Source organism: Augochlora pura, unplaced genomic scaffold, assembly GCF_028453695.1.
Source record: "Augochlora pura isolate Apur16 unplaced genomic scaffold, APUR_v2.2.1 APUR_unplaced_28, whole genome shotgun sequence".
Classification (NCBI taxonomy): domain Eukaryota; kingdom Metazoa; phylum Arthropoda; class Insecta; order Hymenoptera; family Halictidae; genus Augochlora; species Augochlora pura.
Window position 1 is genome coordinate 1,015 of NW_027582988.1, and position 12,549 is coordinate 13,563.

A 12,549-nucleotide genomic window follows, 5' to 3' on the forward strand; every position below is an offset into this window, starting at 1 on the left:
CGGGCTCGTCGTGCGGCTTAATACAAACAGATGGTTATATGTACAATAGTAAATTTTATTCATTATCCTTTGTATTCTGTAGCATTAACCCTTTGCTCAGAATTATTTCCAATTTAGTAGACTAGTCAAAGCTATTTTTCATACGTGGAGAAATTATAGTGTATATATATATATATATACTACACTAAATATATATAGTTATATGCACATCGAAAATAGAGAAGGATTATTTATTTTAAACTTTCTTGCAAAGCTTGTTGTCAGATTTTACGATTTTATTGATTTTTACTGCGCATGTGGTGGTGCTGGATTATTAAGAGCTAATTATGTCAGTTTATATTTATAGAGGCTTTAGTTCCAAAATTAATTTCTTTGTCGATCAGACAAACTTTTTAGCAAATAAAATTAACCCTTTCGCAGATCGAAATTGGCTTTCATTTTTTTTAATTTTTATTATGAATGTAAATATGTACCACTATTTATAGAACAGTATAAATTCTATTACGAATAACTAATTATCATGAATTTTTAATAATTGTTTATTCGCAGCTCAAATTGAATATTGATTTTATTACATATAATTACAGATACGTATATTTAATTTGCTGAAGGTGAATTGGCGAATTTTATTCGCTAAAATATTAATATGATCTACAAGAGTATTAATTAACCTACGTGTCTTCATTTAAAAAATAATATAGTGTAAAAATATTTTTCAACTAGAAACTATAATCTCTTGAGAGATAGTAAATATCAGATGATAGCATAAAAGCGTCTATACTAAGAAAACAACGTTATAAATTAATGTCCCTGAAAGTGAAGCTCTTAACCTGTCTAGGAGGTGCTAGACAGATATTCAATAAATCATCGGGGAATAAATGTAGTACCCCGGAGGACCATTATGCGACAGGTAATCATATCGTATCACACGACATCTAATCAGTAGATAGGTGTTTAAAAATCGTTTAATTTCCGGCAAATAATTGGAACACAAACTATAAATTCATCCCCTAACTGCGGGCGATTTTTTAATGCGATCTAAAAATTACCTTAGCGAAGATTTAAAGCGAGAAACAAAGAATAAATAAAAATTAGAATATTCTTCTGTATAAATAAAAAGGATTGTTTAAATTTAGTTATCTTGCCAAGAAAAGGCATATTTATAAAAACCATATTTTGTAGAACACTTTGCACTTCACAGTATATTTCTTCGTCGACTGAAAAATTCGAATACTATCAATTTATAATTGCTATTAAGTTGGAAACTATGAAACGGGCGTTTCTGTTTAGTCTGTGTTCAGCTGCGACGCCCGTTTCATAGTTTCCAACCTTATTACCGAAAAATTCTATAAGAAGGGAAACAATAACTTATGAGTGCACCTAATATTTATTCTATTATTATAATAATTTCTAGTAATATTCCGTAGAGGTGTCGCGAACGTGACTTTGTTTATAAAAGCTCGAACGAGACTGTGATTAACAATTTACGAAACGCAAAATCACTGTACCAAAATCGATCTCTCTCCTCGACTCTGTTTTGAGGAGAGAACTTCGAGTGCTATGATTGGCGCATTCCTAAGTTTTGACGCTTAATTGACTCTCACCTTTACAAGAAGGACACGCTGATTATTCAACGGCTAGACCGTCCGTGGGGCAACACTCTTCGGGGTGGCGCGCGCGTGTGAAAATTTAATTAGGGGCGCTGGCCAAGGTTTTCCCCAACTGTGGCAAGTTTTGGCGGTGTACCACAATGATTAAATTGGCGTCGATATTTATGTTTCGTAAGTAAGCAGAAAAGGTGTCGATCGGTACAGACGTGCACGAATTGACAATACAATAGAAATTTAATGTATTATTATTAATTAAAATAGAAGGAAATGCGAATGTAATGAAATATAATAGAATGTATTGGGGTGTAATTAGATGAAATAAGGTGTGATAGAATTTAATACGATGTCAGGAAGTGTAATAGGGTATAATGAAATGTATTAAGATGTAATAGAATTTAATAAAATGTAAGAAAATGTAATAAAATGGACTAAAGTGGAATAAAATGGAATAAAGTGGAATAAAATGTACCGAAGTGAAATAAAATGGAATAAAATGAAATAAAATGGATTAAAATGGTCTAAAATGTAATAAAATAGACTAAAATGGAATGAAATATTAAAAATGGAATAAAATGCAATGAAAGGTACTCCAAAAATCAAATATTAAACTAGCCAGCTCGATATTTCAAAAAATGGTACCTGGTCACTTTCAAAATAAAAGTTCCGCGTATTCACCTAAAACAATTGTTAGCTCGATCTAATGGAACAATGAACCATAATTGAGTCCTTATAATCAAGATACATCTGCATCTGCAACTGAATTATTTACGTTATAATGCCGCGAGTACGCGTATATCTCTACTAGAAGATGGATAATCCGTAATTGCTGCTTCTCGATGGTGCCCAATTCAGGTCACAATTGGTTTCCGATAAACTGACAATCACGTGTACGGATTATCCGCAGAATCGCTAATAATTAAAGATTTACGCGGTGTCGTTTTATAACGAACGAATCCGTTTTATTAATTTCTACGTAGCAACAACATGTCGAAATTATATCAACGCTGCTAGAAACAGGCGAATAATTCGGATAGAGACTTCTGATAACAATTTATACGATTACCAGTAGCTTTAGGTTTAAAAGCGGATTAAACTAAATGATTACGCGTCGTTAAAAAATGTCAGTCGAATAAAAATTGAATGTCGACGGGAATCGCGCGAAATGAAATTTTAATTCGAGACGCTTCGAGCACGGTTCTCGCAGATAGAGCGTCATTATCGTACACCATAAATCACGGGACGACGTATTTATCTAAACTTCTCGATTCATTAATTTATTTCCGCGGCGCTGCAATTTTTACGAGACCGCGGCCGACGATAGGGCGAAGTCGCGAGATTAAAAAATACCAGTATTCATAGTACAACTTATGAACGCGAGGAAATTCTTCTTCGTTAAAGTTCGTTATGCGCAACATGCTCGCTCACGGCGTTGATTATCAAACACGTAAATCTAGCCTCCACTATTTTTATTCTCTCTCTCTCTCCGCCGTCGCAAGAAAAACAGCGTCGAGCAAACATTTCCCCATTGCGAGGGCCTTTTTATTGGGCGTAAAATTCTTCTGCTATTCGTTTAATATCGCAGCAACCGTGAAGCATGAAACCATTTCTACGAGTACATAAAATGTTCGCTTTAGTATCGATAAATATATGTTCGGCCGAAAGTTTTATAACACGGTACGATATTATATTATATTTCGGCACGTGCCGCGTCCGTTTCTCTAGTTCACGGCGATGCATCAACCGGCGTCTTGCTGTAACTTCATCTTTAGAGCCGCGATATTAATATATCTTGTTACATGTTAGCAAAGCACCGCGATCACACGCCGGGATAGCAATATATCCGTACACTTTGAAAGTGGGTTAAACAGACCCGGCTTATTGCCCTGGTAAATAGCGTCTACCGTAAATTAGTATACAGATTTATAATTTCTGTTTTTTAATCTGCTAGAAATGCATGTAAAATAATAAATTATTTTATCGAGTCTTGTTCCCATGATGCAACACTTTGTAATGAAATAATAGTAGGCTATGCGAGACGAATGCTTCGAAAATTATGTTAACAATATTACTATTGCTTTTTTAATCGCGATTATAATATTACTAGGTTGTTATTAGGTTATATTATGAATATTATATATTACTTTTCCATAGTCTCTTTTTCGCGAGTTTTATAGTATTTTAATACTGAATTTTATGCATTCAAGAAATGGAAATTTCAATTTTAATTCGATTTAATAAAAGTCTTTAATTTTATATTTTTAACTCTTTGCCAAAATCATTTTTATAGGAACAGTTTAACACACAAAGGGTTAACGTTGGCGCGAACGTATTAATCGAATTACGAGAATGCTATCTACAATAGTTATTGTTGAAACAGTGGCAGTTGTTCGTTTCGATATTAGTTCTTATAAGTCGGCGGAAAATTTCGCAAATATTGCTTTGTTTCCGCTTGAAATCTGCGGGGAGACGAACAATATCAACTATCGTAAAAGACAGAGAGTTGCGAGTTCCAGCAAACTTCCGCGCGAGCGCGTTTCGCCGTGTAACGAAGATAGAGATTCGATGTTACGAGGATTTCCACGGAGATGTAACGAAGATAACTTAATAAAAAGAGAACGCGGAGTGCAATTTCATATAATTTATCAAATCTCGCGGACCTGTCGAAAGTTGAAGTATCTCGACGACTGATCCAATTAGTAACAAAGTCGGACGTCAAACGAGATGAATGATCTCGCTGGAAATCTTTATATCGCGATACGTTTTGTGACACGATTTTAATCTATTTTTACAATATTTTTACAATATTTTTTGGTATTAAAAGCGGCGTTTTTCGCACTCGTGTTACGAATTTATTGAAATTCGTTCCGTCGCTTTTTAAATCTCGAATAAAATAATGGAACGCTCGACAAATTAAAAGTTTCGTTATTTGGAAAACTGATATCTTGATAAAATATTGTTATTCGGTATTTTCTGTTTTTCCATATTTTCAATAGTTGCACGGTGCAAATATATTTGTTAGGAGTATTATACGACAGCTATAAAGATATCGAATGAAATCGATTGCTGTAATTCCCGAACATATTTTCGATTGAAGAAAGGCGAGGAAAATATAAAATAAAATTTAATATAAAATTTTATATAAAAATATAAAATGCATAGCGTTACGTACATTAACCTCTTGCACTATAATAACGAGTTAGACTTGTGTTAAAGATACTATGTTAACTATAATAAATATGAATATAATTTACTTCTTTTAAATTCAAATAAAATTTAATTCTTCTATTACCAAAGTCTCGAATAAAGATAATATGGTAAATAAAAATTATTCAGTTCTATCAAGGACGAATAAGTGCTAATTAAAGTAGAGTTAAACGAGTCGTATGATTTAAAAAACTCCAGTTGGCTTTCGAAAAAATTAAAAAGCCCATTTTTCAGTATTCGTGATAAAATAATCGTAGAAATATTTTCCAGTTGACAATAATTTAAAACATACCTTTCGTCCAGCTTGAAGGACGACCTGGACAGGTCGCTCCACGCGCTCATGCTTCTGCTGCGTCTCCTGCAGGATGATTGCGGCGCTAGTAGCCTGGAGCTGCTCCGTCTCCTCGTCGAGGCGATATTTTCCGCTTGGAAGTAGACCCTCGGCGAGTGGACCTTCTGCTGGGCATTCGGCGGCGTGGACGTCGGCGTGACGGCCGTCGAAGTGTGTAGCTCCGGCAGTGCCTCGTAATCCCAAGCTCTGGCGCCCATGTCGAGCAAGGGTACCGCCGAGGCAGCGTTGTTCTGCCCTCGCAAGGGATCCCGAGGCTTCCGCTGTTGGAACAGGGCGAACAGCTGACGGAACGCCGACTCGTTCGCCCGGCGATCCTTCTTTCTCGGTGGAAACTTCACTTTGTCGCGTTACCGATCACGGATCTACGTTTTGTCCTGAGTCAGTGTCCGCCCTCCCCCCTCGATCGTCGCGGTCCTCGATCCACGGTGTCGAGTCACATCGCGAATTACCTCGTGGGAATACGGTGCGTCCAGTCGTCGTACTCGAACGGCTCACCGATCGTTCCGATAAGATCGTACCGGTAACACGCGGTAGCATCCCGCTCCATTCTGCTCGACGATGCTCGGACCAAACTGCCGCAAAACTGTCCCACCACCCTCTTCTTCCCACCGCCTTCTTCTCTCCGTCTCCTTTTTATCGGCGATCGACGTCGTCCCGAAGCGACACGTGCCGAGCGACGTTCATCGAACGCGATCCTTCGCGACGAGATTAACGGGATCGGCGAACGAGCCCGCCTCCGGAGGCTGATGTATTTTCTAATCGATACGCCTGAGACATCAATTTCTATACACGCCGCCCTAAGCAACGGGTATTATGCGCTGAGGCGAGGTAAACGGGAGACAACGTCGCTCCGGAAAATCGTCTTCGCCGTGAACGAACGACGACTATCGTGGCTCGATATTTCGATTTATCGGGGCACTTTGGACGATTAACGAGCTCGTCTAGATTCTAATCGCTGTCGTGCTTCTCCTCTACGTGCTCTCGTACCGAGGTTGCGCAACGATGCTGTACTTAATCGGCAATCAAAGAAAGACGATGCACCGTGCGAAATCAATAGCCGACGACTTCCGAGCTCGCCTTACAAATGCACCGTCGATCAGCAGTCGACGAGGCTGTTCACGTCGATTAGAACGTGGGAACTCTCGTTGGCGATATCAATCTCAGACAAATGCGGCGTTCAAGGGGGTTCTATCTCTTTTCTTCTCTTGGGCTACGATATCAAAGATAATCTAAAAGTGAACTGTTCAAAAAGTTACGCACGAGTTAACATTTTCGTGTATATCAACAAACAACAAACAAGCGGCTTTCGAGCAGCGTTGCGATTATAGCGTTTGCCTTGCGCCTACGTTTGATATATATCAAAAATTCAACTTGAAAAAATAATTCGTCTCGCGCGCGATCGATCGACGCGATCGATTCCGGCGAGCATAACAGCCGCGAGGATCGCGCGTGATCTATTTCACGACGGTGTTCATCGTGTTTAGGGGACGCGGACCCATCGTTCGCGCAAATTGCAGCGAACAACGACGATCGTGCCAGCGATCGTTAATTTCCTCGGGACACATGATTTCCCACGTCGCTCCAATCCGCGCGCTTTCGCCGACGACTTTTTCCCAAGGCTCTGTTATCGCAGTATCATCCGCGAATGCCGTCCGACGAATAAACAGGCGGAGGATCCGTGTGTAATCGTCGCGAGCTTAACGAGCCCGGCGATAAATTCGCGTTTCCCCTTCGCGATACGGCAGTTCGAACGGATTAAATCGCGCGACGGAGGTCAACGTGGAAGGTCAGGATCGTTGAAAAATTGTTCCAGCTGTAGGCGGCGAAACGCCTGGCCGCAAATATTGTGACAGGCTCTCGAGTGCCGATCGATGCCAGGAAATCCTCCGCGATCCGATCTGTGCTCGCAGGAGCAGCAGCAACGCGAGAACCGAGCGTGTCCCAAGGCTGTTTCCGATGCTAAACCGCGATCCCGTAATAAAAAGCCTCTTGGTATATAAGGTCTATATACAGTTCGTCTAGGAAATGTCAAATGCCTGGCCGATAGCAGCCGACCGAGCCACTTCAACCGACACAGAAGCCTCGTGTAAACAATGAACGATTCGTCGGTAGCGCAGTCGATAATGGAACATTACCGTCTATATCGTCCTCACGAAAAATCCTGTGTTCACGGAAAATCCTGCATCCACGTAAAATCCTGGAACCACGTAAAATCTTGCATCCCTCACTAAAGCTTCCTCAATGTCCGGCGAACTTCGTCTTCGAGTAGAACCACTCGCTGATCGACCAGCATCGCTGGACGAGTCATTCATCGACTCCCCGTCGACGCTGCTGGGATCAGCTGATCCCAAGCGAAACTCCACTGGACGCGACTCGATTATCCAAGCACCCTCGCGAATGGCAAAACCGGCGTATCGACACGTTACCGCATTAACCTTGACACCGCGGTGCACTATGTAGAATCCCCACGCATTTCGGCACACGCAACAACGACCCTCGATTCGTGCAACGCGACAACGCTCGACTTGTGCAACGAGGTTGAACCGTTTCTCTCGAGAAACCGGGGAAACTGTGGGGCTGTCCTTGAACCGCGTCAGCTGGTCTCCCGAAAGCTCGTGATCGACCGGCAGAGGACACACAGAGGATTTCGGTGGCGATGGAAATGGCGGAGAACAGACGAGCTTATCGTCCCCTGTGTAACTTCTCGGCGTAGCTCGTGGCGGGTGTCCTCGCCGCGGATTTTCCACTGTGCGAGGGGCAGCAGCTATCCCCCAGCAATCTCTAGCAGCTATCTCTCAGCTCGCCACCCCGTACTGCGGCACACCGTACCAACTTTCTCTCGCGTTCTGCCCACCCCTTACTCTCTCTCCTCCGATCGCCAACACTCGCCCCTCTCTTGCTACCCCGATGCCTCACTCTCTCCCCCTCTCTCTCTCTCACTCTATCACTCTCTCTCTCTCTTTCTCGCGTCTGTCAACCCGCTGCCTCTCCTTTCCACGGAGAGCTCCTCTCCCCCCCCCAGATCCGTACAAGTGCGGCGCGCACACATGCACGTGGCGCCTCTGTTGTTAAAGCGTCTGCGCTGCGGATTGCTTCCTGCGTGTCACGGTACCATCGTCGTCGTCTTAGATTCTTCCTGTCGGTCCCGGGACCTTGATGAGTGCCAGCCTTCCTTGCAGCCGGGCGATCCGGGACCGAGAGGTATCGTGTTACCATCGTCGAGAGGGTACTCGTGTTCTCGTGTCTTTAGCAGATTCCGACGCTTTTACCAGCCTCGTGCTCGTTTACTCGACTAGACTTTTTTACGGAAACCACGAGGGGTTGACGATGTTGTAGGGTGAGACGTTTGAAAGCTTAATGGGGATCGACCAGAGGCTGGCTTCTCGATTTCAAGAGCGTTTAGGGGATCGTTTAAAGAAGGTGTAGATTACCGTAGATTATTACGAGGCGAGAGTACGACGGTGGTATTCCGGGCGAATGCGAAGTTATTTCGGATAGGGATGAATGAACAGACGGAGTACAGCATCGATTCGTGCCGGAGCGAACCTAAACTTGCGTGACGGGCTTGCGCTTTGGAAAACTCGAACTTTCAATAAGCCCACGTGGTGGTGCGCCCCGTTCGACCATATCTCGGTAACGCGTGCGTCAAAATAGAATGAGGATACTATTTGCGTATACTGGCCGACGCCGATTATGCGGTGGCGAACGCGCGCTCATCAACGTTAGCTGCACGATCGGGATAGTTAGGATAAAAATTGTATAGTGTGAGAGATTACTCTCAGCATGTGCTTTGAGAAGGTATTACTGAGAGAATCGAATAATTGTTTAAAAATAACGCGTTAGATATAATTGAATTGCGACTTACTAGAATTTCTTTTAGTGAAGTTTTTATCGATATTAATTCGTATGGACTAAACTGTATTATTTAATTTAGTCGTTTGAGAACTAGGTGTAGGAATAATTACAGTCTATTTGTTACAAGTGATGACTTTGTCATCATTGTCAATATTTCAGTATATAATGATATGTCGTAAAGTGTTAATACTTAGGAACGAGCATATGTTATATAAAAAATGTTAAATATATAATAAAGCTAGGTACGCCCAGTAATATTATAATACATAAATAAATATGGTAATTTACTGACCATTATGTATGTAAATTTGAGGGATTTAATTGGATTTGTTGAAATCCAAGAGATGAGATAATATTATGTTACGAAATGAAACTTTTATATTCGAAAGTTCCAACTCTCGTTAGGAAAACCCTATAGATTATAATATTGTATAAAAATCGTTAAATAGCTTTCAAATAAAACACATTAAATATCGACGTTATTCCCTACTTTTCAATTAAAATAATACATTATTCGTTCACTACCAATATTTAAATATTAATGCTAAAATGAGACATAAAATGGAGTACTAACTCCTCTGTGAATCTCATTAGAATTTCATAGTAATATAATTTACTATAAACTGAAGATGTAATAATTATTAATTAGTAATTAGTATGGTAATTATCCTAACGTGACATCTATTGACTTGCACCATGTACTGTGCAAAGAAACGTTGCAATATCGAGCGAAAATTGCGATCGAAATAACACAGAAGAGCTAAAAAGAGAAGTCGATAAAACAGAAAGAATTTGCTATAGAATTGAAATTGTTATTATGAATATCTTTAGACGACTATTCCTAACTCAGCAGAAGTAACAAAGGACTTGTATAAACATTATATTTTATGAGTTTTCCTATTGTTGTTTTAGGACGTTGTAAATACCCGTTACCATTTTGTGTCGCATTCCACGTTACCGATTGTTCGCGAGAAGCAGACATGTTAGCAAGAATCGAATATTCTGTATACTTCATTTCTACTACTGAAACCCTAATGTGGAATTTTATATAATTAAGAAGGTTAACCCTTTACACTACGATTTCCTTTAGGACTTTGTCGATTAGTATTTTTCGTCCATTAATAATATTCTTAATAGAACGAGAATATTTTTCTTTCCTGGTTGTTTTCCTACATTTCTATTACCAAATGCTAATGACAAAAGATTCAAGTTTTAATTCTCTTTATTGAAACATTTGGCAGTTATATTATATTAAATTATGTACAAAATGTTCTAGTACAGTATCTACATTATGTCGTCACGAGTCTGACTCATTATTATAGTAATTGCTAGGTTAAGTTTGTTAGCAAGAATCGAGTATTGTGTACGCATATGTACATTCAAACGAGTCTTTCAAATATGGCGCCAGAATCTTCGAAAACTTCAGAACTTCGAAGCTTCTAAACTTTTCACACCTCGAAAGCATTTTTCTAAACGATCATACCTCAAATATCCTTCCATACCTCGACTTCCGTTGGCTATAATTGTTTAAACATTGCATTCTAAATCAGTCACATTGCTGCTTTGAAAATCAGAAAAATCTTTGTACAATTGATATTCGTTTATTTACCACTTTGACTATTTATCTATTGCAAAATAGCCACAGAGTGCACAATAGTATCAATTTCATACAGCAACAAGTATAATTTCCTACAAATTGACAAAAAGAATCCTTGTAAATTATGCATATTGTAAAGTTATGAATTTATTAACAAAACTTACCGGCAGCAACAATTTGTAGAAACATTGATACTGGAATAATTACGTCATAATTCATATTCCAACCGCTATTTTCATCAGCAAATTAAACAGTAAAATATCCAGTGGGATGCTCGTTTATATTTCTAACCTGCGAAATTGTTCGAAATATTAAGAAACCCGAAATAAGAAAGTTACTAATGAAAACATTTCGATTCAATATACGCACCGACAGAATTGCACAGTCAAATATTTTTGTTCCATTTCGTTGTGTCGCAGTGCCCGAAATAATTCGGACAATCGTTAATCTGTTGCGAGAACTTTCAAATCGTAACAACCACTACACGGCACTGTGAAGTTGGCGCTGCCGAGTTCAATGTCGCGTCTGCGCTATGACAGAGAGTTCGCGACTGCGCTGTGACACAGTCGTGTTTGAGACGCTTCTCGCCGATCGCCCGAATCTAAGGTATTATTTCGTTGTAATATTTAACCTGCACACTTGTTAACTTGTCTAATCGGTTATTTAACTATTCGTACACTTTGATAATCGGTCATTTATTATATCTGTCAATTGTTTAATCGATTATTTGTCTAATTGGTCAGTTGCTATGCGGACATTGTCGAATCGATCGTTTGATTTTTCGAGCACGTGTCTAATCGATTATTTTGTAAATCGTCGTTTGTCTAATAGGTCGTTTGTTTAATTGATTATTCGGCTATTCCGTCGTATGTATTATAAGTTATTTGTCTAATCAGTCACTTGTCTAATCGGTTATTTCTCGAATCGGTCACTTGTGAAATTGGTCATTCGTATAATCGCTCATTCGACTATTCGTTCAATTAGATTATTCATATTGCAGACATATATAAATTCCAGAAATATTTAGATTGCTAAAATATTTAAATTGTTACACTATTTAAGGGTTATAGTAAACCGTAGCTCGGATTTTCCTGCAATTGCGTTTAATAGAATTTCTTGCTACTGTTACAGATCAAGGTACTACGTGAGTAGAATTTGCAAATGGCTGCCTTTACTTCCTGTTCCTGTTCCCGAACTACGACGCAGATGCCTCGTCCTCTCGTCATGTAGTAAGTGATTGTTCAAAGTTTTTATTACGTAAAACATTGTATAATATTTTAATGTGGACAATGTCCGAAGAATTGTTCGTTAATTCTTTGAGTTATGTTTACTGGTAAGAATTACTGTTAGATTTGCTAGATATGATTACTATAGTTAGGTTTACAGTTAGGAGTTTCTGTTATATTTATTAGTTAGGCTTATTGTTTACAAGATTCAATGATTTTACTGCAAAATGATCGAGGAATTGATCTTTTACAACGTACTATTATTACGACACAAATTTATTTAAAAGTGGCCGTTGGTCCACTCCAGTGGTTAGCACTGGCCATCCTAGAGGTCGGCAATGGTCACCCCAGGGGACAGTAATGGAGAACCTGCGGGTCAGTAATGGTGAACCTAAAGGTCAGCAGTGGTCAATCGAATAATATTCAACGATCACTTTTGTTCATTTTTCTAAATTTTATTTCCTTTTTATTTAAAATTCTTTTCCATATTATCATTATAATGACCACATGTTTGTTAATTCTATATTACATTTACATAGTTAGGATGTATATATTAATACTTCGCATTTTCTACAGGAATTTAATTGCGTTAGCCCTCCTTCTATATAACTAAATTACAAAATAATTAAATTCGTTCGCGTTATCTATTTTCGGCTTTAACATTTTCTATTTATTATTATTATTGTCTTAAATAAGGGAGCTTAT

General features: G+C 39.2%; 1 protein-coding gene and 1 long non-coding RNA gene across 2 annotated transcripts; both read right to left on the reverse strand.

The window, feature by feature from the left end:
• Positions 1 to 5,106: 5,106 nt before the first annotated feature.
• LOC144477666 (uncharacterized) lies at positions 5,107 to 5,437 on the reverse strand (the record flags this gene model as incomplete). The annotated part of the gene is made up of 1 exon (XM_078195401.1): positions 5,107 to 5,437. A coding segment is annotated over exon 1 (257 nt), but the record flags the coding sequence as incomplete, so codon positions are not given.
• Positions 5,438 to 10,291: 4,854 nt separating this feature from the next.
• Positions 10,292 to 11,104, reverse strand: LOC144477667 (uncharacterized). The gene is made up of 3 exons (XR_013495255.1): positions 10,988 to 11,104; positions 10,783 to 10,909; positions 10,292 to 10,710 (listed from the first exon to the last, which is right to left on the reverse strand). It is a non-coding gene; the product is annotated as an uncharacterized LOC144477667 (long non-coding RNA).
• Positions 11,105 to 12,549: the final 1,445 nt, after the last annotated feature.